This window comes from Muntiacus reevesi, chromosome 5 (genome assembly GCF_963930625.1).
Source record: "Muntiacus reevesi chromosome 5, mMunRee1.1, whole genome shotgun sequence".
NCBI classification, from domain to species: Eukaryota; Metazoa; Chordata; class Mammalia; order Artiodactyla; family Cervidae; genus Muntiacus; species Muntiacus reevesi.
Genome location: NC_089253.1, coordinates 83,531,094 through 83,556,831, shown reverse-complemented (window position 1 = coordinate 83,556,831; position 25,738 = coordinate 83,531,094). Strand labels below are relative to the sequence as shown.

General features: G+C 41.0%; 1 protein-coding gene across 1 annotated transcript in view; it reads left to right on the top strand.

Moving 5' to 3' along the window:
- Positions 1 to 283: 283 nt before the first annotated feature.
- Positions 284 to 25,738, top strand: part of SLC19A2 (solute carrier family 19 member 2) — a 36,998-nt gene continuing 11,543 nt past the window's right edge. Inside the window, exons 1-2 of the mRNA XM_065935663.1 lie at positions 284 to 774; positions 8,041 to 8,643. Coding sequence (XP_065791735.1) covers positions 289 to 774; positions 8,041 to 8,643 — 1,089 coding nt within the window. The 5' untranslated portion in view covers positions 284 to 288. The remainder of the gene's footprint in view (positions 775 to 8,040; positions 8,644 to 25,738) is intronic.

Sequence of the window (25,738 nt, the reverse complement as noted above, 5' to 3'; positions counted from 1 at the left end):
AAGAATGAGAGGCTAACTGTGATACAGTATGTTCCTCCTGCTGGGGATGAGGCCCACGCCGAGCATTCGTGACCTGTGAGCTGCAGCACCGCGGATGCACTAGCTGACCTCCAGCGTGGGCGGAGAGTTCTCCGCCTGAGCAGCGCGCCCCCGCGCCTCTCATCACCGCGTTCTCACCAGAGTCCTAGACGTCCTCCGCTCCTGAGCCAGAGGACGTCAGCGGTCACGCGTGCCACCGCGCCAGCTGCCGCCGCCTACGCGGGTTCGCATCGTGTGAGTCACCGACCAATGGGAGAGAAGCCACTGCCCGGCGTCCTCTCCGATTGGTTCTCGGCAGGGAGGCGGTGGCGGAGGGCGTGGCTGACTTTCGGCGGCGCGGCTGGAGGGCGGCGACACGTGTGCCTCCCGGCGCTGGGAAAGCCTGGGAAGAGCTGCGGAGGGAGGTGGCTATCCCTGAACTACCTGCCCCTGCCGGGAGGAGGCGCCACTTACAATTGCAGGTGTCTGTGCTGGGGGCAGCGCTTCAGCCTCACTAGTTGGCAGGAAGAAAAAGAAGGCCGTGTCCCCGCCCCCCGGATGGTCGTGCCCGGCCCGGTGTCCCGGCGGGCGGCGGCGGCTACCATGCTCCTGCGCACGGCTCGGGTCCCACGCGAGTGCTGGTTCTTGCCCACCGCGCTGCTCTGCGCCTACGGCTTCTTCGCTAGCCTCAGGCCGTCCGAGCCCTTCCTGACCCCTTACCTGCTGGGGCCGGAGAAGAACCTGACTGAGAGGGAGGTAAGCGCGGCTGGCTGGGGGTGGCTGGGCCGGCGCGGGGCGCGGACCGGCCGAGATGGGCGGAGGGGATGCAGGTGAGGAAAGGCGGAGGGAGAAAGACGCTCGAGCCGCGGGGAGCCGTTCTGGACAGAGATTGCTGACTTTCCCCAGTTGAAAGGCGGCTCCGTGTTGGGAGCCGCCTTAATTCACGCTGTGTTTCTGTCCTCGGTCGGACTGGAAGGGCAGTTCTTAGGTGAAGGGCTCGGAGCGCGGTTCGGGGTTTGGGAGCCCCAGTGCACGTGTGCTTCAGGCGATGTGTTGATGTTGCAGTAGCCCCACTCTGCTCCAACTGATCCATCTTGGGGGCGGGGGAGAGGAGGGGAGAGAATATTTGGGAGAAAAAGCGAAAACAGCAAGCCGTACTTTGGACATGGTAAAGGTTTAAATAAATATTTGCTGCCTGAAAGTAAGGAGCCAGATGCCGAGTGACTCCTGCTTTCTGAAAGGACCTTCCCCGCTACCTGCTGCACCTTCTTCTTCCCTTCCCTTCCCTTCCATTGTTTACCCTTGGCGGTTGGTCGTGCTCAAGTAAGAAGTGTACAGAACAAGATCCATCATCTTGTCTTGATTTTTATTGGGTGAGACTGTGTCCGATACGCCTCACCACCCCCCACCCCACCTCTCTGTGATAAAAGCAGATATTTAGATGGTATCACACAGTTGTCATTTAATTATAGCTTTTCGTGCATTGTGAATTGTTGATTCACGGATGTTAGTTTTGCTCTTTCTGTTCTGCCCGCGATGTTCAGAGTAATTGAGAGTACATAGTCCATGATCAAGAACTTCTTGCTGATTGATTTTCCCTAGGAGAATTTGTAAGTACTTTAGAAGTGCATTGTGTGCTTTAAAAAATGTACTCAATTCTTCAAAGTGTATGGTCAATCTCAACATCTGTTGTTTGAAAAAGAAAGACTTTAACTGGAAAAGGAAGTAAACTGAAGTTACTCCCATACAACCCAAATAAAGCAGATTCAGCATCCTCTTCCTTGAATACTACAAAGCATGGAAGCTGAGGTCTGGTATTCCCTTCTAGAACACCACAAAGGGTGAAAGCTGTGTGCAGTTGTTAGCTCTCCCTTTTTTCCATTGTCCACTCCTCTCCCCCTGCCTCCCTGCCCCAGTTGCTCCCAGTGAAGTCCTCCCATTTAAACTTTACTCCCTTCTCAGTGATTACTGGTCAACTCTTTTGAATACCCCTGTATAACAGTTCAGAGCAGGATGTAATTACTTATGTTCCAATTTGTTGTTGGATTGCTCTTCCATTTTCAAGGGCACTTAACAAGGGAATTGAAATTCTGGCTGAGTTGAATTGAACCAGGAATTGAACCCTGGGCTGAGGATTTCATTTGAGTTTCTCATATTGCCTTGCAGCTAGCAAGTAGCATTAACTTTTACCCAACTTCAGCTTTATTTCTCAGTCTTATGGACTGCTCCACAAGGAACTGTAACAGTTACTCATTACCTGTTTGAATTAGAATATTGGTTAAAAAGAGTAATGAAGTTGAAAGGGCCAACTCCTGTGAACAGAATGATTCTAGAAGAAGGAACATGACTTCCTTAAATAGAGTGATTCTGTTAATAGAACACCCCAAACAACTACTGAATCTGAGGTGTGACCTCTGAAGCAGAAATGATACTACTTTTAAGCTGTTCACAATTAAAGTTTCATGTGACCCGCCATGTGATCTGCACCTTGCCTGAAAGAGAAGCACAGCCGGGAGAAACATGCTTCCAGTGTTGCTCTTTGAAAGCCAGTCTGTTTTGTACAAGTGCCCTGGGCAGAATCGCTATGTGACGTGCCATCATGTGCCCTGATTATCAGAAATCTTCCTACGACGAATGAAATATGTTGGGGGGGGGTGTGGTGCAATAAAGCAGGGGTGCCAGGCCCAGGAAATATTTGCTGACTGTGTAACGAAAACAGAGCACGCTTCTGTCGCTGCAAATTAGTGGAGGAAGAGGGCAGGGTTTGAAGAGAAATCTAGAGGTCTGGAAAAGGATGTCGTTTGTCTCTGAGAACCTCAGAATTGTGGCTGATTCTGTTCTGTTGGTCAGGCGCAGTATAGCTCTGTCCAGCCTCTCTGCAATCCTAGATTTTTTAAATTTCTAATAGCTAAAATAAACAGCACAACTTGTTCTCCTTCCTAACTGTTTGCTTTTCACCTCTGGACAGTTATTTATTTACTTAATATTGTATGATTTTTTTTTAGGAAAGTGAGTGTCAAATCATGGCTAGTGATATTTGTGTTGAATTTTATATTTCCTCCAGGAGACTTTAGAAGGGCCAAATGTGATCATCTTAGACAGAGCTATTGTTAACCAGGTCCAAAGACAAAAGGAGGAAAAAAAGGACAGAATTTCCTCTTTCCATTCTCAAAGGATTTCTTCCTTAGATTATAGGAAAACCATTAACTTGTATCACTTTATACATTTTAAATAGGTTAAAATTTGTATTTCAGTGGTTAAAAGCCAACTTTTAATAAAACAGAGCTCTTTATCACCAAAAACTTTTTTATCCTCTCACCTTTTTCAGCATGGGATTTGACATTCAGTACTGTTCTTTGGGGCTTTGTCAATGGCTCAGCAGTGAAGAATCTGCCTGCCAGTGCAGGAGATGGGGGATCCATCCCTGGATAGGGGAGATCCCCTGGAGGAGGAAATGGCAACTCACTCCAGTATTCTTGACTAGAAAATCCCGGATAGAAGAGCCTAGCAGGCTATTTTATTTATTTGGCTGCACTGGATCTTAGTTGTGGCATGTGGTTTTCCTGACCAGGGATTGAATCTGGGCCCCCATGTTGGGAGCGTGGCATCTTAGCCACTGGACCACCAGAGAAGTGATGTTTTTAAAGCATTCGATTTAATATATTAAAACTACTGTACCTACTATTCAGAGCCTTACAGAATTTGGTTCTTACTTCTTAACACCCTTATCTCCTACTCCATCCTTCTTCCTCTTGCCTTATATTAATATGTGCTCAAACTCCATCCATGTTAATCTTACAGTCATAAATCCAGCATATCCATTCTCTCATCTACTGGCTTGTACTCAAAGATGTGATCTCTGCTTGGGATAATCTTCTGCAGAACTCTTGATATCTTTCTATTGGCCTCTGATTTTCTTATCCTTCAAGGTCCAGTTCAAAGAAGCAACCCCGAATTTCTTGTCTCCCTTATCAATAATTTGTGCGTATATATTCTTCACTAGGTTCAGAACTCCTGGAGAACTGAGACTTCCCTTTATTCTTTTTTTGTCTGTTTGTTTTTGTAATCCTCATACAGTTTGGAAATAGTGTTGTGCAAATAAGTGCTTATTAACTAGTAGTCTAAATGAGACTTGATTCTAAAAGTCTAAAGCTGAATTAGAGTTTAAAACTAAACATGTTTTTCCTTAACTGTTTGTGCCTCGGAAGAAAGCACAAACAGCCCTGATCCAAAGATCTGTGAAAGACACTTTAGAATAAAATCAATTCCCTTTTCTTGCATGGCAGATGTTACCTGAGATAAGAGGGTATTGTCCAAGTATGGGCAATGAGAAAGTAATCTCTGTAATCTGTACATTTTTGCATGTAGGAAGTTTCCTGAAGGGAAAGTATCCATCAAAGAAGTTATTTCCTGGTACCACGGCTTCTCCTTGGAGGCACTGAGAGAGAAGGGATCTTCTTTTATTATTACTATTATTAACTTTTTATTTTGTATTGGGGTATAGCCGATTAACAGTGTTGTGATAGTTTCAGGTGAACAGCGAAGGGACTCAGCCATACATGTACATGTATCCATTCTCCTCTAAACCCCGCTCCCATCCAGGTTGCCACATAGCATTGAGCAAGGGTTCTCTGCGCTTTACAGCAGGTCCTTGTTGATTATCCATTTTAAATATAGCGGTGTGTACATGTCCATCCCAGATTCCCTAACTATCCTGAGAAAGGATCCTCTTTTGGAGACTTTTGGAGACCCAGTGGCTAAGCTTTGTAGGTTGTTTGGTCTTCTTTCTTCTTGAAATCCCCACAGAAGCACCCCTATACAGGTTGGAAAAGGTGCTGTTGGCATTAGAAGTAAGGGGGGGACATAGTAGGTAATCAAAAGCAGTTTTCTGATTGAAGAAATGGGGCGTCTGAATGTGGTGGATTCAGAATATCCAGGTCAGGTTCTCCCTCCGCCAGTGACTTGCTGGGATAACTTAGGGCAATTCACTTAAGGCCTAGTTACTTTGGTTGTAAGATAGAGATGATAAACACAATTACCTCAGCGTTGTTTGGATGAAATGAGGTCATACAGGTGAGGTGATTAGCATAGTGTGTAACAGATGTTCTGTTATACTGCTGATAATACTGTGGAAGGGGCCGTCCACTTGGGTTGATGTCTCTCCTAGGAGTAAATTCTGATTTCTTATTTAGAATAACTTAAAGAGAACACATCTGGTCTTTTTTCCCCTGCTTGCTTATTTTTGTTTCAGCTTGGCATTGCTTTTCCTTATCTTCATTATCTAAATTGTGGTTTTTGTGTTAGGAGTGGAATTAGACTCATAAGTATAAACACTTTAAATTGGTAATTGAAAGGACGAGATGTATATAATAAAAACTTGGTAGCTTTGGGGACAGCTAGTATTGAAAGGTATACAACACGTAAAAGTACAGACAGTACTGTTGGAGTGAAGAATCAGTGAACCTCCCAGAGAGTGCATGGCAGAACAAAGAAGATGGAGTTACAGAAGGAAGGTATTTTTTAAAGGAAGTTGTGATAGTTAACAGTTCTGTGGTATTGTGTTGGGGAAAATGTGAAAGTGGAGAAACATGCAGAGTCAACCAGAGGAGGCAGTTTCACACTTAAGATATGGGAGAATATCTAAAACTATAGGCTGAAAAGTGGGAATTTGCTGGTGGAGCACACCTGTGCAAAGTCTGTAGGGACGCCTTCACTCTTCAAGACTTTCATCTCAAGGTCGCCCTTATCTGCTCTGGTTTTCTGCTGAGAGGTGTCTGACCCTGTGCTGTATCAGCCAAGTACGCTTTGTTCCTCATTTGCTAAAATTTCTACGCTTGCGGATCGGAATCTTTTCTGCTGTTCTCAGTTATTCTTTTATGTATATGTTCAGTCACAAGAAAGTTTCCTGGTAAGTGGAGGTTGCTAAATGATTTAGAAACAGAAATTAGACCAGAATTCATGAAGTTGAGACTATTAGATCAATCACTTTTTTTTCCATTTTTTTTTCCAAATTTACTGTTAATTGGAGGATAATTGCTTTACAGTGTGTGTTGGTTTCCGCCATACAACACGGTGAATCAGCCATGAGTAGACATATATCCACTCCCTCTTAAACTTCCCTCCCACTCCACCCTACCCTTGGGGTCATCACAGACCAGTGGTCTGAGCTCCCTGTGTGACACGGCAACTTCCCGCTAGCTGTTTCACACATGGTAGTGTGTATGTTTCAGTGATACTCGCCCAGTTCATCCCACCCTCTCCTTTCCCTGCTCTTCATTCCACAAGTCCGTTCTCTACTTCTGCATCTCTGCTTCTGCCCTGAAAATAGGTTCATCAGTACTCTTTTCTAGATTCCATATATATGCATTAATATACAACATTTGTTTTTCTCTTTCTGACTTATTTCACTTTATATAACAAACTCTAGTTTCCTCCACCTCAGTTCAGCTGACTTCATTCCTTTTTGTGGCTGAGTAATCTCCATAGATGAATCACTTTTGATATTCAGCCAATCAGAAATCAAGTCTGGAATGTATCTCAGATTATGTTTTCCTTTTATAGTTGTTCTCTGCATTGGCAAATATTTTATAATAATTTTTTACTATATTGTTCCTCTAAAACTTTAAAACAATTAGTCCATGTTACACTTGGGTGAACTGAGGTATACATAAGAATTTTAAAAAGTAGAGGGTTATATCGCTCCATCACAAAGTATTTAGCCTGTTAGCAGGACTACCTTTCAGAAAGCACTTAAAAACTGAGGCCACTGATCTAACCTTAATAGTCACTTAGAAACTCACTTATTATTAAGCCCCCAGGAATTTGCTAGGCTCTAGGGTAGGTGTGAGAAAAGGAAAAAGTTTCCTACTTACAATGATTCTTATTTGAAGAATGGAAACTTAAATCAATTAATTTAATGGATATTGTCTCAAGTGGTCTGTGTTTTAGCTTCAGTCCTTAAGTCTTTAGACCTATGAAAAGATAGTGGAGTGAGTGACTTACATGTATTCTCTCATTTAGCCCTTGCAACAAACAACCCTGTGGCATAGGTTTTCCTTCTCTTTTACTGATGATGGAGATGGCTAAAGGGAACTTAAAAAAAAAAAATCAACTTAAAATCATTCAGCAAATGATGGAACCAAACTTCCAGCTGGGGTCTTTTTGGTTTAAAAATTATTTCTACTGTCTTCCAGTGAAAAATTAATGAAAAAGAAAACAAAACCTTCTTTTTTTTTTTTTCCCCGTATCATAGACACGCAAAAAGAAAGGCACCAGAGTTGCTTATAATGCTTCATTCATAGATTGAATAGTCTTACTCTGTTAAGACTGTAGGAGAGAGTTGCCTTCTTGATCTATTCCTGTTACCCCAAAGAAGTGAAACTTAATAACAGAAAAACCTAATCAGTCGGAGGATCTATGTTCCCCATTCTGTGGCTGAAAGTAAGAACTGATGATGATTCCAAAACATTTGTTTGTTTCCAAAGCATTTATTCAGCCAAGTATCTTCCAAACAGTATGCTGGCTGTGCAAATGAAAGTCAAGTCCACCCTGAAAGAACCTATAAAGCAGTGGTTCTAAACTCTGGCTCATATTAAAATCTCCTGGGAACTTTTGAAAAAATGCCTGTGGCTAGGCATCCAAAATTTTTCAAGCTCCTTGGGAGATGTGTGACCATGGTTAAGAAGCAGTGCTATGAGGTAATTGAAGAGAGTGGCACATAGAAAGCAGTGTCAAGAGAGCTTTGGATGTTGGGTTACAAATACGATCAACTGTAGCCAAGTCTTCCAGGATGAGGAAGGCCTTGAACTAGGACTCGACAAATAGGGAAGATATTAGAAAGAGATGATGGGATGGAAACAGGTAAGTGAATTCCAAGCAATTCTCCGAATTGTTGATGAGATTTCTTTGTTTGATAAGAATGAGATCTTTGAGGTTATGGTAGATTGTTTTATAAGAATAAATTGTTATGAATATTCCAGTTTGTTTGAGGTCACTAACAGAGTTTTATCTTTTTTCTACCAGGTCTTCAATGAAATATATCCAGTATGGACTTACTCTTACCTGGTGCTGCTGTTTCCCGTGTTCCTTGCCACAGACTACCTCCGCTATAAGCCTGTCATTCTGCTCCAGGGACTCAGCCTTATTGTTACATGGTTCATGCTACTCTATGCCCAGGGACTGCTGGCCATTCAATTCTTGGAATTCTTCTATGGCATCGCCACTGCCACTGAAATTGCCTATTACTCCTACATCTACAGTGTGGTAGACCTGAGCATGTACCAGAAAGTCACAAGCTACTGTCGAAGTGCCACCTTGGTGGGCTTCACAGTGGGCTCTGTCCTGGGGCAGATCCTCGTCTCAGTGGCATCCTGGTCCCTGTTCAGCCTGAATGTCATCTCTCTCACCTGTGTTTCTGTGGCCTTCGCTGTGGCCTGGTTTCTGCCTATGCCACAGAAGAGCCTTTTCTTTCACCACGTTCCTCCCTCCTGCCAGGGAACAAATGGCATCAAGGTACACAATGGTGGCGTTGCTACTGACACTGCAGCTTCTAACCACCTTCCGCAGTGGGAGGACGTTGAATCAAAAATCCCTCTAAATCCGGAGGAGCCACCCGTGGAGGAACAGGTAAGCGCAGCCTTCAGTGCCTTGTGGTTGCTACTCTGGAGCTGGACCAGTGGTAAAAAAACAGATGGAAACCCAACTGTTCATTTGGATTCTGGTTTTATCTCAAATTGCTTTATTGGTTCCATTCATTCATTCAAGATAACATTGATTTGTATGAGGGATGAAAAATGTATTTTCCTTTGGAGTGTGTGTTAGTTGCTCAGTTGTGTCTAACTCTTTGCAACCCTATGAACTATATAGCCCACCAGGCTTCTCTGGAGTGAATAACCTCTCAGGTCAAACTGATACAACATATTGCTCATGTTGGAGATATCATAGAAGCCACAGCAATGTCTATCTCTTCTTCAACTTTCTATCTTCAGAGCTTGGTATATAAAGCCCCTCAGAACATGTTGTCTAAATGAATAGGTGAAATGACACTAATAAATGATGAATGTCTACTTCCAGAAATGAAGTCCAAACTATTTAAGAATAGGAGCTTATCTTCCTCTTCTCTGCTGAAAGTTATGTGCAATGCAGTCATAACTAAAGATATTGTGAGTTTGGTTCCAGACCACCGAAATAAAGCAAATATCACATAATAAAGTCACACAATTTTTTTGGTTTCACAGTGCATATAAAAGTTACTTTTACACTATACTGTAGTCTAAGTGTGCAGTAGCATTATGTGTAAAAAATGTACATGCTTAAATTTTAAATTACATTATTGCTAAAAAAAATGCCAACCATTATTTGTGCCTTCAGTGAGTTGTAATCTTTTTGCTGGTGGAGGGTCTTCCCTTAATGTTGATGGCTGCTGACTGATCAGGGTGGTGGTTGCTGAAGGTAGAGGTGACTGTGGCAATTTCTTAAAATAAGACAGCAGTGAAATTTGCCACTTCATTGACTTCCTTCGGGAATGATTTCTCTGCAGCACCAATGCTGTTCGATAGCATTTTACTCATAGTAGAACTTTGAAAATTGGAGTCAATCCTCTTAAACCCTGCTTTATGAACTATGTGTATGTAATATTCTAGATCCCTTGTTGTCACATCAGCAGTCTTCACAGCATCTTTACCAGGAGTAGATTCCATCTCAAGAAACCACTTTCTTTGCTTATCCATTGGAAGTAGCTTTTATCCATTTAAGTTTATCATGAAATTTCAGCAGTTCATTTACAACTTAAAGTTTCATTTCTAATTATAGTTTTCTTGCTGTTTCCACCACATCTACAGTTACTTCCTCCACAAAAGTCCTGAACCCTTCAAAGTCATCCATGAAACAAAAGTTTTACAGCACAATGATTGTCTGACATTCCGTTTGTTTTTTTATAACATGATCAGTGCTCACTAAATTGATTTTATTACCTACTAATGACTAGCACCCCAGGTGGTGCTAGGTGGTAAAGAACCTGTATGCCAGTGCAGAAAATGTAAGAGATGTGGGCTGGATCCCTGGGTCAGGAAGATCCCTTGGAGAAGGAAATGGCAATTCACTTCCCTATTCTTGCCTGGGGAATCTTATGAACAGAGGAGCCTGGCAGACTACAGTCCATAGGGTCGCAAAGAGTCGGACATGACTGAAGCGACTTAGCAGCAGCAGCAGCAATCACTTGAAATCTAAGGTTTAAAAAATTATGTCCTAGACCACCTTGATATTTATTATTTGTAGATATGCAAAATGTCAGTACTAGACATGCTGAAGAATTATAAAATTTTAGAGTTAGAAGTGATTCTAACCACAAGTCATAAAACAATTAGAGCATGTTAAAGGGACTTGAGATCACATCACCTTTTCATTTTAGAGATGAGGATTGGGCACTATTAATACAGCAATACTTTTATTTGCAGACTGATGCATTTTACTGTTAGGAAGCATTCTGTGTGTATGTGTGTGCTGTGTGTGCATGTGTGTTTGAGTTCTGTAAAACAGTGACAGAAGCAAAACAAATGTTTTCAGTGTATGCTCAATATTATCTGCTGCAGCACACTGTGGCAGATTTTGAGGAAGGAAGGCAGTCTGCAGTGCTGGTACTTAGCAGCAGGGTGATTTTGGGCAGGTTTCTTAATTCTTTGTGGCTGTTAGTTCCTTTGTTCACATACCTACCGCATAGGGCTATTGCAAGTATTAAATAAATCCATGTAGAGCTTTCAATTTAGTATATGTAAGTAGGTAGTCAGTACATGATAATTTTTATTATTATCTTTATCATTAGATATGAATAATCAAGAACAGATTTGTACCTTCACCAAGATATTTACTTGTGGGGCTATAAATAATTTTTCATTTTCCCTTTGAATTAGTTATCCCTGGTATTCTGGGCCTTATAAAAAGAGTTATGAGGGTCTGGTACTGGTACTAATTCACAAATTATTTTTCTTTAACTGAGTTAGGCTATCCCTAAATGTAGAGAATGTTAAACCAGATGATCATGAAGCTTTCTGTGACTCTAGAATCCTGTGTTTCGTGAGCTGGTTGATGTGAAGGTACTCTGTCATTTTTCTTCTGCTTCCCAGGCATACCATGAACAACTTTTTTGTCCAGCCCATATATGTAGGGATACATAATTAATACCACAGAAGTAACTTAATTGCAATTGTCAGCCCTTGTCTTAAATCTTCATAGTCTAGGCATTAAACCCTAATTACCTTCATCCACATTTTCCTATTGTATGTAGAAGAAAATGCAAAATTCTCATCATGGCCTATAAGACCTTATACAGTTTGGCTCCTTGCCAGCCCCTTTGCCCTTTTCTCTTATTTGGACTGAAACACATCAAGCTTTTCTCACCTCAGAATTTCATTCAGGAGGTTCTCTCAGTCAGGGCTGCCTTTCACTCTTTTTCATGGCTGGTTCTTTTATGTCACTCAGGTCTCAACTCAGACATCCGCTTTTTAGAAAGCCATTTAACATTCTTAGCAATCATTACTTCTCCATATAAAAGTTGCTTGCTAGCCCATTCCCTGTTTACTGTCTTTCTATAGTATTCCTACTGTAAGGTCTCTTGTATGTGTATATTTATCATCTATCTCTCTTACTCCAGTGTAAATTTCAGGAAGTTTCCTGTTGTCACCAGTGTCTAGAACATTGCCAGACAGATTGTGGGCACTCAGCTGACTTTATTGTTTTGGGCTCCAAAATCACTGCAGATGATGTTTGCAGCCATGAAATTAAAAGACACTCCTTGGAAGAAAAGTTATGACCAACCTAGACAGCATATTAAAAAGCAGAGACATTACTTTGTCAACAAAGGTCTGTCTAGTCAAGGCTATGGTTTTTCCAGTAGTCATGTATGGATGTGAGAGTTGGACTATAAAGAAACCTGAGCACCAAAGAATTGAAGCTTTTGAACTGTGGTGTTGGAGAAGACTCTTGAGAGTCCCTTGGACTGCAAGGAGATGCAACCAGTCCATCCTAAAGGAGATCAGTCCTGAGTGTTCATTGGAAGGACTGATATTGAAGCTGAAACTCCAGTACTTTGGCCACCTGATGCAAAGAGCTGACTCATTTGAAAAGACTCTGATGCTGGGAAAGATTGAGGACAGGTAGAGAAGGGGACGACAGAGGATGAGATGGTTGGATGGCATCACTGATTCAATGGACATGAATTTGGGTGAACTCTGAGAGTTGGTGATGGACAGGGAATACTGCAGTTCATGGGGTCACAAAGAGTCGGACACGACTGAGTGACTGGACTGACTGACTGAGGGACTATTTGTTGATTGCATTAATGAGTCATGATAAACAGAATATAAAGGAAACCAACATTTACTGAGCACTTGTTACATACTGAATAATACTTATCTAGGCAATAACCTGTTGAAGTAAGAATTAATTTCCATTTTACAGAAAAAACACTAAGATTTGGGAATTTTTCTCATCTGAGTGTAGACAAGTATGCTGCTGATTGATCATCTTAGCTCCCATATATTTTGACGTGGGTACTAGATACTGTGCCCCAAACCTCAGATTCATTATCTCATTCTTATTAAAATTACAGTTACTAAAACTCTGATAAAAGTGTCAGAGAGACAAGATGGCGGAGAAGTAGGGTGGCCATGGAGGACATCTCTCTCCATGAATACCTCAGGGATACACCCTTAGACAAAGAAGTGCATGCAGAAACCAGCTGAGAGCGGACAGAACTACCTGACCCATGGAAAAGAATATATAGAACCACACAAAACTTGGTGGGACAAAGGAACTAGGGAGAAAAAACAGGAGTGTTAGGAGGACTGGACCTGTGCTCAGCGGGTGGGGGAACTGAAGCAGGGGTCTGATCCCCACAAAGGGGCAATTGTCTGAGTCAGAGGTGAAACATTTAAGGTTGACAGTGAAACAGCTGATCTGTGGCAGCCTGAATGGAATGAGGACTTCCCTAGTAGCTCAGACGGTAAAACATCCGCTCGCAGTGCAGGAGACCTGGGTTCAATCCCTGGTTGGGAAGATCCCCTGGAGGAGAAAATGGCAACCCACTCAAGTATCCTTGCCTGTAAAATTCCATGGACAGAGAAGCCTGGCAGGCTATAGTCCATGGAGTAGAGTCGGACACGACTGAACAACTAACACACACACACACGCACACAAATGGAATGAGAATCAGACAGTCCTTGCCACAGCCATACATACCCCGGGCAGGGATGCAAGTCCCCTAGAAGGCACTGCAGATGGGAGCTGGAGCGTAGGGATTGTGGAGCAATCCCAGGGCCAGGGCTGCTGTTGACTGTGGAGAGACAGACCAAGGAGATGTGAAGGAGGAGACTGTGGTGGGAAATGCCTGTGGAGGAAAGTTAGGCAGCCATGGAAGCAAGGCAGTACTGCTGAGTCATGCGTAGGGGGTGGAGCAATCACCACAGCCTCTCTCTCCCCACACGCCAGCATCAGCAGCTGAACAATAGACAGGCTGACCCATCAAATGCCTGATTCACTGGACTACAGAGCAGGACCCCACCAGGGTGCCCCTTTAAATGACTGATGTGCCAATCTAGAGCAGGACCCCACCAGGTTGCTCCTTTAAGTGACTGATGTGCCAATCTACAGAGCAGGACCCCAGCCAGGGTGCCCCTTTAAGTGACTGATGTGCCAATCTGCAGAGGAGGACCCCACCTGGGTGCTCCTTTAAGTGAATGATGTGCCAATCTGCAGAGGAGGACCCCACCAGGGTGCTCCTTTAAGTGACTGATATGCCAATCTGCAGAGTAGGACCCCAGCCAGGGTGCCCCTTTAAATGGCTGATGTGCCAATCTACAGAGCAGGACCCCAGCCAGGGTGCCCCTTTAAATGACTGATGTGCCAATCTACAGAGGAGGACCCCACCAGGGTGCCCCTTTAAGTGACTGATGTGCCAATCTACAAAGCAGGACCCCACCCAGGGTGCTCCTTTAAGTGACTGCTGTGCCAATCTGCAGAGGAGGACCCCACCAGGGTGCTCCTTTAAGTGACTGATGTGCCAATCTACAGAGAAGGATCCCACCAGGGTACCCCTTTAAGTGACTGATGTGCCAATCTACAGAGCAGGACCCCAGTCAGGGTGCCTCTTTAAATGGCTGATGTGCCAATCTACAGAGCAGGACCCCACCAGGGTGCCCCTTTAAGTGACTGATGTGCCAATCTACAGAGGAGGACCCCAGCCAGGGGGGCCCCACTATGTGCCTGACTCACCGAACACAGGCAGGTGAGCCCTCTAAGTGCCTGAAGGGGTGGAGCTGTGGCGAAAGACTAGCCAAAGAGGCCTCCTGATCACCAGCTAGACTCTGGTAGGGCCCTAGCGCCTACGACTGAGGCAGTCCATGTCCCTGCACATTTGGTGCTGCCAGGGTCCCTGCAACCCAAGCAGCTGTGCCAGCTTCCTGCTCAGCCCTCACTGGGGCAGAGCTGCCACAGGCAAAAACGTTCTGGCGTCTGTGCATGTGGGGCTGCTTCGGTCGTGTCCAGTTCCTTGCAACCCTGTGGACTGTGGCCTGCCAGGCTTCTCTGTCGGGGGGGTTCTCCAGCCAAGAATACTGGAACGTATAGGCCAATACTGGTTGCCATACACTTCTAGAGCACTATATTTTCTGCTGCCCTAGCCACCAACTCCCCTGAGTACCTGGTGCTGCCAGAACCCCAGTGATCCAAGCAGCTGCACCACCTCCACGCCTGGCCCTCACTGGGGCAAACCCCACTCCTCCAGGGCAGCCTCAGGAGTAAACCCCAGTGGACAACCCACATGTAGAGTTGAAAATAAAACCACAGTTGAAACCCAGGGGCAGTATGGCTAAGGAAGAAGACCCAAAACCTTTCCACCAGCTGTACAAGCTGAAGATTAAATCCACATGATCAACTAGACAGACTCTGTGTCTATGGAATATGTAAAAGGACATTGAGAGCTCCTACAAAGGAAAGCACACTAGTTCTGATAGTTGTATGTGGAGGCGAGAACACACAGGAGTAGGGCCAGATTAGAGTCTGAGCTGCCCCCACAGCAGGTCCAGAGACCAGCACAGGGTTGGAGGGCATCCTGGGGAGGTGAGGTGGACTGTGACTCCCAGCAAGGGAAAGGATTCTGACCCCAGTGACTCAAGAAAAACATTTATTATTCTTATGTTTTGACTTGTTCTGTAGTTTCCTTTGGATTTTTTTCTTTTTTCTTTTCCTTCCCTCCTCCCCCATTGTAGCTGTCGATTTTATGGACACTGTGAAATCTAATTAAACTTTTTGTTGCGGTCCTTTAATGGACCAGAACCTGGCAGTTCAGAGTTGATAAGAAAGTGAAAGAGAGAACTGAAGGGAGGGAGAGAGAGAGAAAGAAAGAAGGAAAGAAAGAAAGACACAGGGACCCAAGTTCTGATGGAGCAAAGGTGCTTTAATGATCTTTCTGTGAGTATATATAGGCTGTTGTACAAGGAATTTCTTTCGACAATGATAAAGATCAGAAAACCAAACGTACAGCAACCATTACCAAGGGAACAAGGGATTAACAATGGTCATAAAGTCAGGAGGCAATCCAAATCTCAAGAAAGAGGGTCGAGACTAAGCTGTTTTGTCCTAAGGAGAATGTTTACTGAAGGAGATTCATGCATGTCTCATCCTATGACCTCAGTCCTGGGAGCGGCATGCTGTTCCACTAGTTTCTATTGCTGGAAACTGATAAGAAACAGAGGATTTATGAGAAACAGCATGTAGGAATCCTCCTGTTAAACATTCCCTGGCAGTTTTTGAATATTTTTTCTTTTTTTCTATCACACTTTTTATCGTTCTTATAAACCTCTGCCTGTACATTGGGCTTTTGCATTCCTGTAGAGTTTTGCTTTTTTTCTTCTTTTTTTCTTTTCTTAATTAAAAATTTTTTAAGCCTATTATTATTTTTTCTATATTTATTCCTTTGTTTGCTTTTCCTACTGTTCTTTTCCCCTTGCAGTTAATCTTTAGTGTATATCTACCTATATTTAACTTTGCATATCTAGTCTTTCTTTTCTTTCTTTCCTTTCCTCTCAAAATATTTGTTAGTCTTGTTTCTTTGCTTTATTCCCTGCTTGGCACCTTGCCTTAGTTTTATTTTCCAGTTTGTGCTTTAGTTAGTTTTTGTCTTAACTGGTAGATATAATTTTTGGTTTCCTTTGTTCTCTGTGTCAATCTATTGTACTTTATTTTTGTTGGACTGTTTTGATTTTGCTTATGAGTGTATATGTATATTCCATTATTTTAATTATTATTTGCCTGATTTTGTAACTGCCATTTGTCTGGGGTTAATCTTTGGTTTTTCATTTTGAGGTATTTATTTTAATCTCATTTAATGCCATAACAAATCACTTGTGGAATCTTCATTCCTGACCAGAGATCAAGCCCTGAGCATTTTGAGTGGGAGCACTGACTCCAAGAACCTAGACTACGAGAGAACTAACCCTAGGGAGTATCAAATACTGAGAACTCACACAAGGGAAACCACTTGAATACAAGACCTGGCATCACCCAACCACCAGTAGGACACCTCATCTAAACAACAGACAAAACAAAACTACAAACTGAACCATCAGCAGACAGGATTACCACCTTCACTCAGCCTTGCCCATCAGAGGAAAAACAAAACAACAATAACAACAAAAAACTCAGCACAAATCTCATCCTATACAAAGCTTACGCAAACCACTGGACCAACCTTAGGAGTGCAGAAACCAAAAGGAAGAAAGAATTCAGCCTCAAACCCTGGAAAAGGAGACCTCAAACACAATATGTTTAAAAAAAAAAAATTATGAGAAGGCAGAAAAATATTGCACAACTGAAGGAACAAACTGGAAACACAGAAATCTAAATAAATGAAGAGGAAATAGGCAAACTACCTGAAAAAGAATTCACAATACTGATAGTGAACGTGAAAGTTGCTCAGTCGTTTCCGACTCTTTGCAATCCCATGGACTGTATAGTCTGTGGAATTCTCCAGACCAGAATACTGGAATGGATAGCCTTTCCCTTCTCCAGGGGATCTTACCAACCCACGGATTGAACCCAGGTCTCCCACATTGCAAGCAGATTCTTTACCTGAGCCACAAGGGAAGCCCAAGAATACTGAAGTGGGTAGCCTATCACTTCTCCAGAGGATCGTCTTGATCCAGGAATCAAACTGGGGTTTCCTGCATTGCAGGCGGATTCTTTACCAACTGAGCTATCAGGGAAGTCCATAATGATGGTAAAGATGATCAAAAACCTTGAAAACAGAATGGAGAAAATGCAAGAATGAATTAACAAAGACCTAGAGGAATTAAAGACTATACATACAGAGACAAACAGCACATTTATTCAAATTAAAAATACCCTAGAAGGCATCAATAGCAGAATATCTGAAGCAGAAAAACCAGTCAGTGAGCTGGAAGATAAAATGGTGGAAATAACTTCTGAAGAGCAGAATAAAGTAAAAAGAATGAAAAGAACTGAGGATAGTCTCAGAGACCTCTGGGACAATATCAAACGCACCAATATTCAAATTATAGGGGTTCCAGAAGAAGAAGAGAAAAAGAAAGGGTATGAGAAAATTTTTGAATGATTATAGTTGAAAATTTCCCCACATGGAAAAGGAAATAGTCAAGTCCAAGAGGCATAGAGTCCCAAACAGGATAAACCCAAGGAGAAACACACCAAGACACATACTAATCAAACTAGCAAAGACTAAACACAAAGAAAGAATATTAAAATCAGCAAGGGAGAAGCAGTAAGTAACATACAAGGGAAACCCCATACATTTACAACTGATCTTTCTGCAGGCCAGAAGGAAATGACAGGATATATTTAAAGTACTGAAAGAGAAAAATCTACAACCAAGATTACTCTACCTGGCAAGGAACTCATTCAAAATTGAAGGAGAAACCAAAAGCTTTTGACAAGCAAGTTAAGAGAATTCAGTACCACCAAACCAGCTTTACAAAAAATGTTAAAGGGACTTATATAGTCAGAAAATACAAGAGAAGAAAAAGTTCTACAAAATCAAACCCAAAACAACTAAGAAAGATGGTAATAGGACCATATATATCAATAATTACTTTAAATGTAAATGGATTAAATTCTCCAACCAAAAGACACAGACTGGCTGAATGGATACAACCTGTCTACAAGAAACTGACTTCAGACCTAAAGACACATAGACTGAAAGTGAGAGGATGGAAAAATATATTCCATGCAAGTGAAAAGCAAAGGAAAGCTGGGGTAGCAATCTTCGTATCAGACAAAATAGACCTTAAAATATAAAGAATATTATAAGAGATAAGGAAGGACACTACATAATGATCAATCCAAGAGGAAGACATAGCAATTGGAAATACCTATGCACTCAACATAGGAGCACCTCAATACATAAGACAAACACTAACAGACATAAAAGGAGAAATTGACAGTAACACAATAACAGTAGGAGACTTTTAACACCCTACTCACACCAACGGGCAGATCATCAAAACTGAAAATTAATAAGGAAACACAAGTCTTAAATGATACACTAGATGAGATGGATCTCATTGATATCTTCAAGACATTCCATCCAAATGCAGAAGAATACACCTTCTTCTCAAGTGCACATGGAACATTCTCCAGGATAGAACACATCTTGGGTCACAAATCAAACCTGAGTAAATTTAAGAAAATTGAAATTGTATCAAGCATCTTTTCTGACCACAACACTATGAAACTGGATATCAATTACACACACACACACACACACACAAAAAAAAAACTAAAAAAAACACAAACAGGTGGAAATTTAAAAAATACATTTCTAAATAACCAACAGATTACTGAAGAAATCAAAAGGGAAATCAAAAAAACTTCTAGAAACAAATGACAATGCAAGCACGATAACTCAAAACCTATGGGATGCAGCAAAAGCAGTTCTGAGAGGAAAGTTTAGAGGAATACAATCCTACCTCAAGAAAAACATCAAATAGACAACCTAACTTTACACCTAAAACAGCTGGAAAAAGAAGAACAAAAAGCCCCCGAAATTAGCAGAAGGGAAGAAATCATAAAGATCCAAGCAGAAATAAGTGAAAAAGAAATAAAAGAAACAGTAGTAAAGATTAATAAAACTAAAAGCTGGTTCTTTGAGAAGATAAACCAAATTGACAAACCTTTAGCTAGACTCATGAAGAAAAAAGGAGAAGAATCAAATCAACAAAATTAGAAATGAAAAAGGAGAGTTACAACAGACAATGCAGAAATACAAAGGATTATAAGAGCCTATTATGAGCAACTATATGGCAATAAAATGGATAACCTGGAAGAAATGGACAGATTCTTAGAAAAGTTCAATCTTTCAAGACTGAACCAGGAATAGAAATTATGAACAACCTGATTACAAGCACTGAAATGGAAGCTGTGATCAAAAATCTCCCAAAAAACAAAAGCTCAGGACCAGATGGCTTCACAGGAGAATTCTGTCAAACATTTAGAGAAGAGCTAATACCTGTCCTTCTAAAACTGTTTCACAATATTGCAGAGGAAGGAACACTTCCAAACTCATTCTACAAGGCCACCATCACCATGATATCAAAACCAAAGACAACACACAAAAAAGAAAATTACAGGCTAGTCTCACTGATGAACATAGATGCAAAAATCCTCAACAGAATTTTAGCAAATAGAATTCATCAACACATCAAAACACTTATACATGATGATCAATTTGGGTTTACTCCAGGGTTGCAAGGATTCTTCAATATGTGCAAAACAATCAGTGTGATACATCATATTAATAAATTGAAAGATAAAAATCATATGATCATCTCAATAGATGCAGAAAAAACCTTTGACAAAATTCAGCACTCTTCAAAAAATGGGCATAGAAGGAACCTACCTCAACATAGTAAAGGCCATATATAATAAGCCTTCAGCAAATATTATTCTCAGTGGTGGAAAAACTGAAAGCATTCCCCCCTAAGATCCCCCTAGAGTGTCCACTTTCACCACTACATAGTTCTGGAAGTCCTGGCTACAGCAATCAGAGAAGAAAAAGAAATGAATCCAGATCAGAAAAGAAGAAGTAAAGCTCTCACTTTACTCACTTTACAGATGACATGATTCTGTCATAGAAAACCCTAAAAACAGTATCAGGAAATTCCTAGAGCTAATCATTGAATTTAGCAAAGTCTCAGGATACAAAATCAATACACAGAAATCACTTGCATTTCTATATACTAACAATGAAAAAATCAGAAAAATTAAGGAGTCAGTCCCATTCACCATTGCAACAAAAAGAATAAAATATCTAGGAATAAATTTACCTAAGGAGAGAAAAGAACTGTACACAGAAAATTATAAGACACTGATGAAAGAAATCAAAGACGACATAAACAGATAGATATTCCATGTTCCTGGAACATGGAAGAATCAATATTTTGAAAATGACTATACTACCAAATGCAATCTATAGACTCAGTGCAGTCTCTATAAAATTACCCATGGTGTTTTTCATAGAAGTAGAACAAAAAATTACAGAATTCATATGGAAACACAAAAGACCCCAAATAGCCAAAGCAGTCTTGAGAAATCAACCTCCTGACTTCAGATTATACTATAAAGCTACAGTCATCAAGACAGTATGGTACTGGCACAAAAACAGAAATATAGGCAAATGGAGCAAGATAGAAAGCCCAGAAATAAACCCATACACCTATGGGTACCTTATTTTTGACAAAGGAGGTAAGAATATACAATGAGGCAAAGACAGCCTCTTCAATAAATGGTGCTGGGAACACTGGATAACTACTTGTAAAAGAATGAAATTAGAAGACATCCTAACACCATACACAAAGATAAACTCAAAATGGATTAAAGATCTAAATATAAGACCAGTAACTATAAAACTCTTAGAGGAAAATATAGAACACTTAATGACAGAAATTAAAATGATCTTTTCTGACCTGCCTCACAGAGTAATGGAAATAAAAACAAAAGTAAACAAGTGGGACCTGATTAAACTTAAAAGCTTTTGCACAGCAAAGGAAGCTATAAGCAAGGTGAAAAGACAGCCCTCAGAATGGGAGAAAATAGTAGTAAATGTAACAATTGACAGAGGATTAATTTCCAAAATATACAAGCAACTCATACAACTCAATACCAGAAAAACAAACAACCCAATCAAAAAGTGGGAAAAAGACCTCAACAGACACTTCTCCAAAGAAGATATACAGATGACTGACAAATACATGAAAAGGTGCTCAATTTCACTCATTATTAGAGAAATGCAAATCAAAACTATGATGTGTGAGGTGTGTTGTGAGATATCTAGTTGATACATATCTAGCTATTACAATAGCTGGAACATGGAAGCAATCTAGATGTCCATCGGCAGATGAATGGATAAAGAAATGTGTGTGGTGTGAGATACCACCTCACACCAGTCAGAATGGCCATCATCAAAAAGTCTATAAGCAAGAAATGCTGGAGAGGGTGTGGAGAAAAGGGAACACTCTTGCACTGTTGGTGGGAATGTAAATTGATACAGCCATTATGGAAGACAGTGTGGAGATCCTTAGAAGACTAGGAATAAAACCAGTATATGACCCAGCAATCCCACTCCTAGGCGTATACCCTGGGGAAACCAAAATTGAGAAAGACACATGTATCCCATTGTTCATTACAGCACCATTTACAATAGCTAGAACAAGGAAGCAACCTAGATGTCCACTGATAGATGAATGGATAAAGAAAATGGTGGTAGATACATACAATGGACTAGTACCCATAAAAAGGAACGCATTTGAGTCAGTTCTAATAAGGTGGATGAACCTAGAACCTATTATACACAGTGAAGTAAGTCAGAAAGAGAAAGTTAAATACCATATTCTAACACATATATACGGAATCTAGAAAAGTGAAAGTGAAAGTCGCTCAGTCATGTCCAACTCTTTGTGACCCCATGGACTATGGAATTCTCCAGGCCAGGATACTGGAGTGGGTAGCCTTTCCCTTCTCCAGGAGATCTTCCCAACCCAGGGCTCGAACCCAGGTCTCCCACATTACAGGTGGATTCTTTACCAGCAGAGCCACCAGTGAAGCCTGAGAATACTGGAGTGGGTAGCCTGTCCGTTCTCCGGCAGATCTTCCTGACCCAGGAATTGAACCGGGGTCTCCTGCATTGCAGGCGGATTCTTTACCAACTGAGCTGTGAGGGAAGCCCTAGAAAAATGGTACCAAAGAATTTATTTGTAGGGCAGAAGTGGAGAAAGAGACAGAGAATGGACTTATGGACATGGGGAGAGGGGAGGAGAGGGTGACATGTATGGAGAGAGAGTAATACAGAAACTTACATTACCATGTGTAAAATAGATAGCCAACGGGAATTTGCTGTATGTCTTAGGAAACTCGAAGTGGGGCTCTCTCTATCAACCTAGAGGGGTGGAATGGGGAGGAAGATGGGAGGGAGGTTCAAAAGGGAGGTTCAAAAAGCCATGTATATCTGTGGCTGACTCATGTTGAGGTTTGACAGAAAACAACAAATTCTGTAAAGCAATTATCCTTCAATTAAGAAAAAAAAAAGTGTCACTATCTCCCTTTTACAGATGAGGGAACAGAAGCTCACATTAAGTATCTTACCCAAAGGCACCTAGAAAGTGGCAGTCAAACTGTCCACCCTAGACCTAGTTGACTCCTAAAACCACTACAGTAGAGACTCCCTTGTTGCAGAGTAGTAACTTCTCAAGCTTTAAAAAAAGGCATCAAAACCTTCAAATAAAATCTGAAATTAGATGCCCCATGGGGAATTCCCTGGTGGCTTAGTGGTTCGAATTCTTGGCTTTCACTGTTGTGGCCCATGTTCAAACCCTGGTTGGAGAACTGAGAACCCACAAACCATGTGGTGCAGCAAAAAAAAAAAAAAAAAAAAAAAAGCCTATGTGATAAACAAGTGAAAATTGAGCTGAGGGATGGTGTGAATAGGCAGAGCTATGAAATATTGCATGATCCTTATTCTAGTGAGATTATCTTAGCATTTTAGGGAGAAGATGGCCTTTATTTACTTAATTTCAATAGTCACCTCTTAAAATATATGGCTAATAAATATTTTAAGATGAAAAAGAAAATCTATACTGATTTAGAAGATTCATACTTAATTTTTAAGTAAACAATACAGAAAACTACATAAAAGGAACTCATCTGAACTGCTGGGTGCAAAGATTACCACTGTTAATATTTCATTGCCCTTTCTAAACATTGCTGTTGTATGTATTCATTTTATAGTAAACAAAAGTATAATCTACATGTTTTATAACTTTGTTGTTTTTACTCATTGTTAATATAATACTCATCTTTCTGTCTTTCTATGTCAGAATAGCTTTCAGAATCCAAAGAATTGAAGACATAATGGTAAAAATGACTGGTGGGAGATTTGTGTTGGGCAGAACTCTGCCTTTCCCACCAGGTTGGCTCTGAGTGCTAAAAGCTGGAATCAGAGAGACTTGTGTGAGGGACAGAGTTTGTCTTTTGACCTTTTCTACTTTTTTCCCCCTCATTTGTGGTCACAACCTTTCCCTGATTGTCTCCAGGTTGGACCGCTGCAAGATATGTCTGAGTTGGGATGGAGGGGAGGATGTGTAGCCCCTCCCTTCTGCAGCTTAATGCCCTTGAAACTTAGATAGGTGTCATCCCCCTGAAAAAGAGTAGCCGAAGGCAGATCTCTGTGCCAGGTCTTAACAGGTTTCCAGTGCTTCACTTTCAGGCTTATGAACTAGGGCTCTATGAGACACCAAACTGAGCCAAGAATGAGTATTCCTAGGATAAGATAAGTGCACAGCAGGCCAGAGCAGGAAAGTGTGTCCCAGAAGCCTTTTCTGTTGGAAGAGAAGTCTATCATTGCTGACTCATAAGCACACCTCAAAAGTGCCACGTTCTGTCCTTTTGTTCTTGTTTCCTTTGAATGTTGTTCATCAGTATTGCTCTATTCTAATCTTGTGTCTCCCAAAGTCTGTCTCAAACATTCTTCCATGATAGATATTTGGTTTCTTTCCCTTGAAACCAGGTGTACTTTTATCTGTCCCTCATTGTATACATTTTAACCATTTTGGATGGTGAAATATCAATAGCTGAGGAAATAATGATTGTCTTAGTTTCATCATAAAAAAATTGTTCACTGTTTACAGCAAGAATTAGGATTGTGTCCTTCAAAAGCACTTAACAGAAGACTTACTCTTGAAAATTTCCATCCTTGGTTGATTACAGACAAATCTCCTTCTGCATATATACAACTGAGCTAAAAAAAGAGTAATTATTTAACTTGATATTGTAAACACTTAACTATAACTATTAAAAGTTTCTGTTTAAAGAGAAGGGGCTACACAGAAAATTAACATAAAATGACTTGGAGTTGAATATAAAACCTGAAACCATAAAAATGCTTAGAAGGAAACATAGGTGATAAACTTGACATCTGTCTTGGCAATGATTTTTTTTTTTTAATTTGACAACAAAAGCAAAAAATAAGTGGGACAGCATCAAACTAAGAAGCTTCTGCATGCCAAAGAAAAACATCAACCAAATGAAGACAAACTACTGAATGGGAGAAAATATCTGCAAATCATTTTTGATAAGGGGTTCATATCCAAAATATATAACGAACTCATACAACTCAAGAGCAAAAAAAAAAAAAAAAAAAGAATCCAATTTAAAAATGGGCAGAAGACCTAAACAGACATTTTTCCAAAGATGTTTGGATGGTCAGCAGGTACATGTAAAGATGCTTAAATCACTTATCAGGGGAATGCAAAGCAAAACCACAAGGAACTATCACCTCACACCTGTTAGGATGGCTATTTTCAAAAAAATAAGAAATGTGTGGGTATGGAGAAAAGGAATCCCTTTTGCACTGTTGGTGGAAATGTAAATTGGTGGTGTCACTATGAAAAACTGTGTGGAAGTTCCTAAAAAAATTAAAACTCGAGCTACCATAAGATCCAACAGTTCTACTCCTGACTACATATCCAAAGAAAATGGAAACACTTAATTCAAAAAGATACACCTACCAGTTCATTGCAGCACTGTTTATAATAGCCAAGATGTGAATACAACCTAAGTGTCCCAGAGTGGATGAATGGGTAAAGAATGTGGTATACTCACATATATACACACACGGGAACATTATACAGCCACAGAAAAACAAAAGAGGTCTTGTTTGCAACAACGTGGATGGACTTGGATGGATGCTAAGTGAAGTAAGACACACAAAATATTGGGTTGGGCAAAAAGTTTGTATGGAAAAATCTGAACAAACCTTTGGCCAGCCCAATATCATATGATCTCATTTATATTTGGAAACTAAAAACAAAGCAAAAGAAAAAACCTCAAGCTCATAAATACAGAGAATAGATTGGTGGTTGCCAGAGGCAGGGGCTAGGGGATAAGCAAATGGGTAAAGAAAGGGGAGTCAAAATGTTCTTAAGTCCTAGTTGTAACTAAGTTGTGAGGATGTAATGTACAGCATGGTGATTATAGTAAGTAATACTGTATTGTTTATTTGAAAGTTGCTATATCTCAAAATTCTCATCACAAGAAAAAAATTACAGCTATGTACAGTGACAGATACTGACTATACTTACTGTGGTGATCATTTCACAATGTACAAATACAGAATCATTTTGTTACACACCCAGAACTAATACAG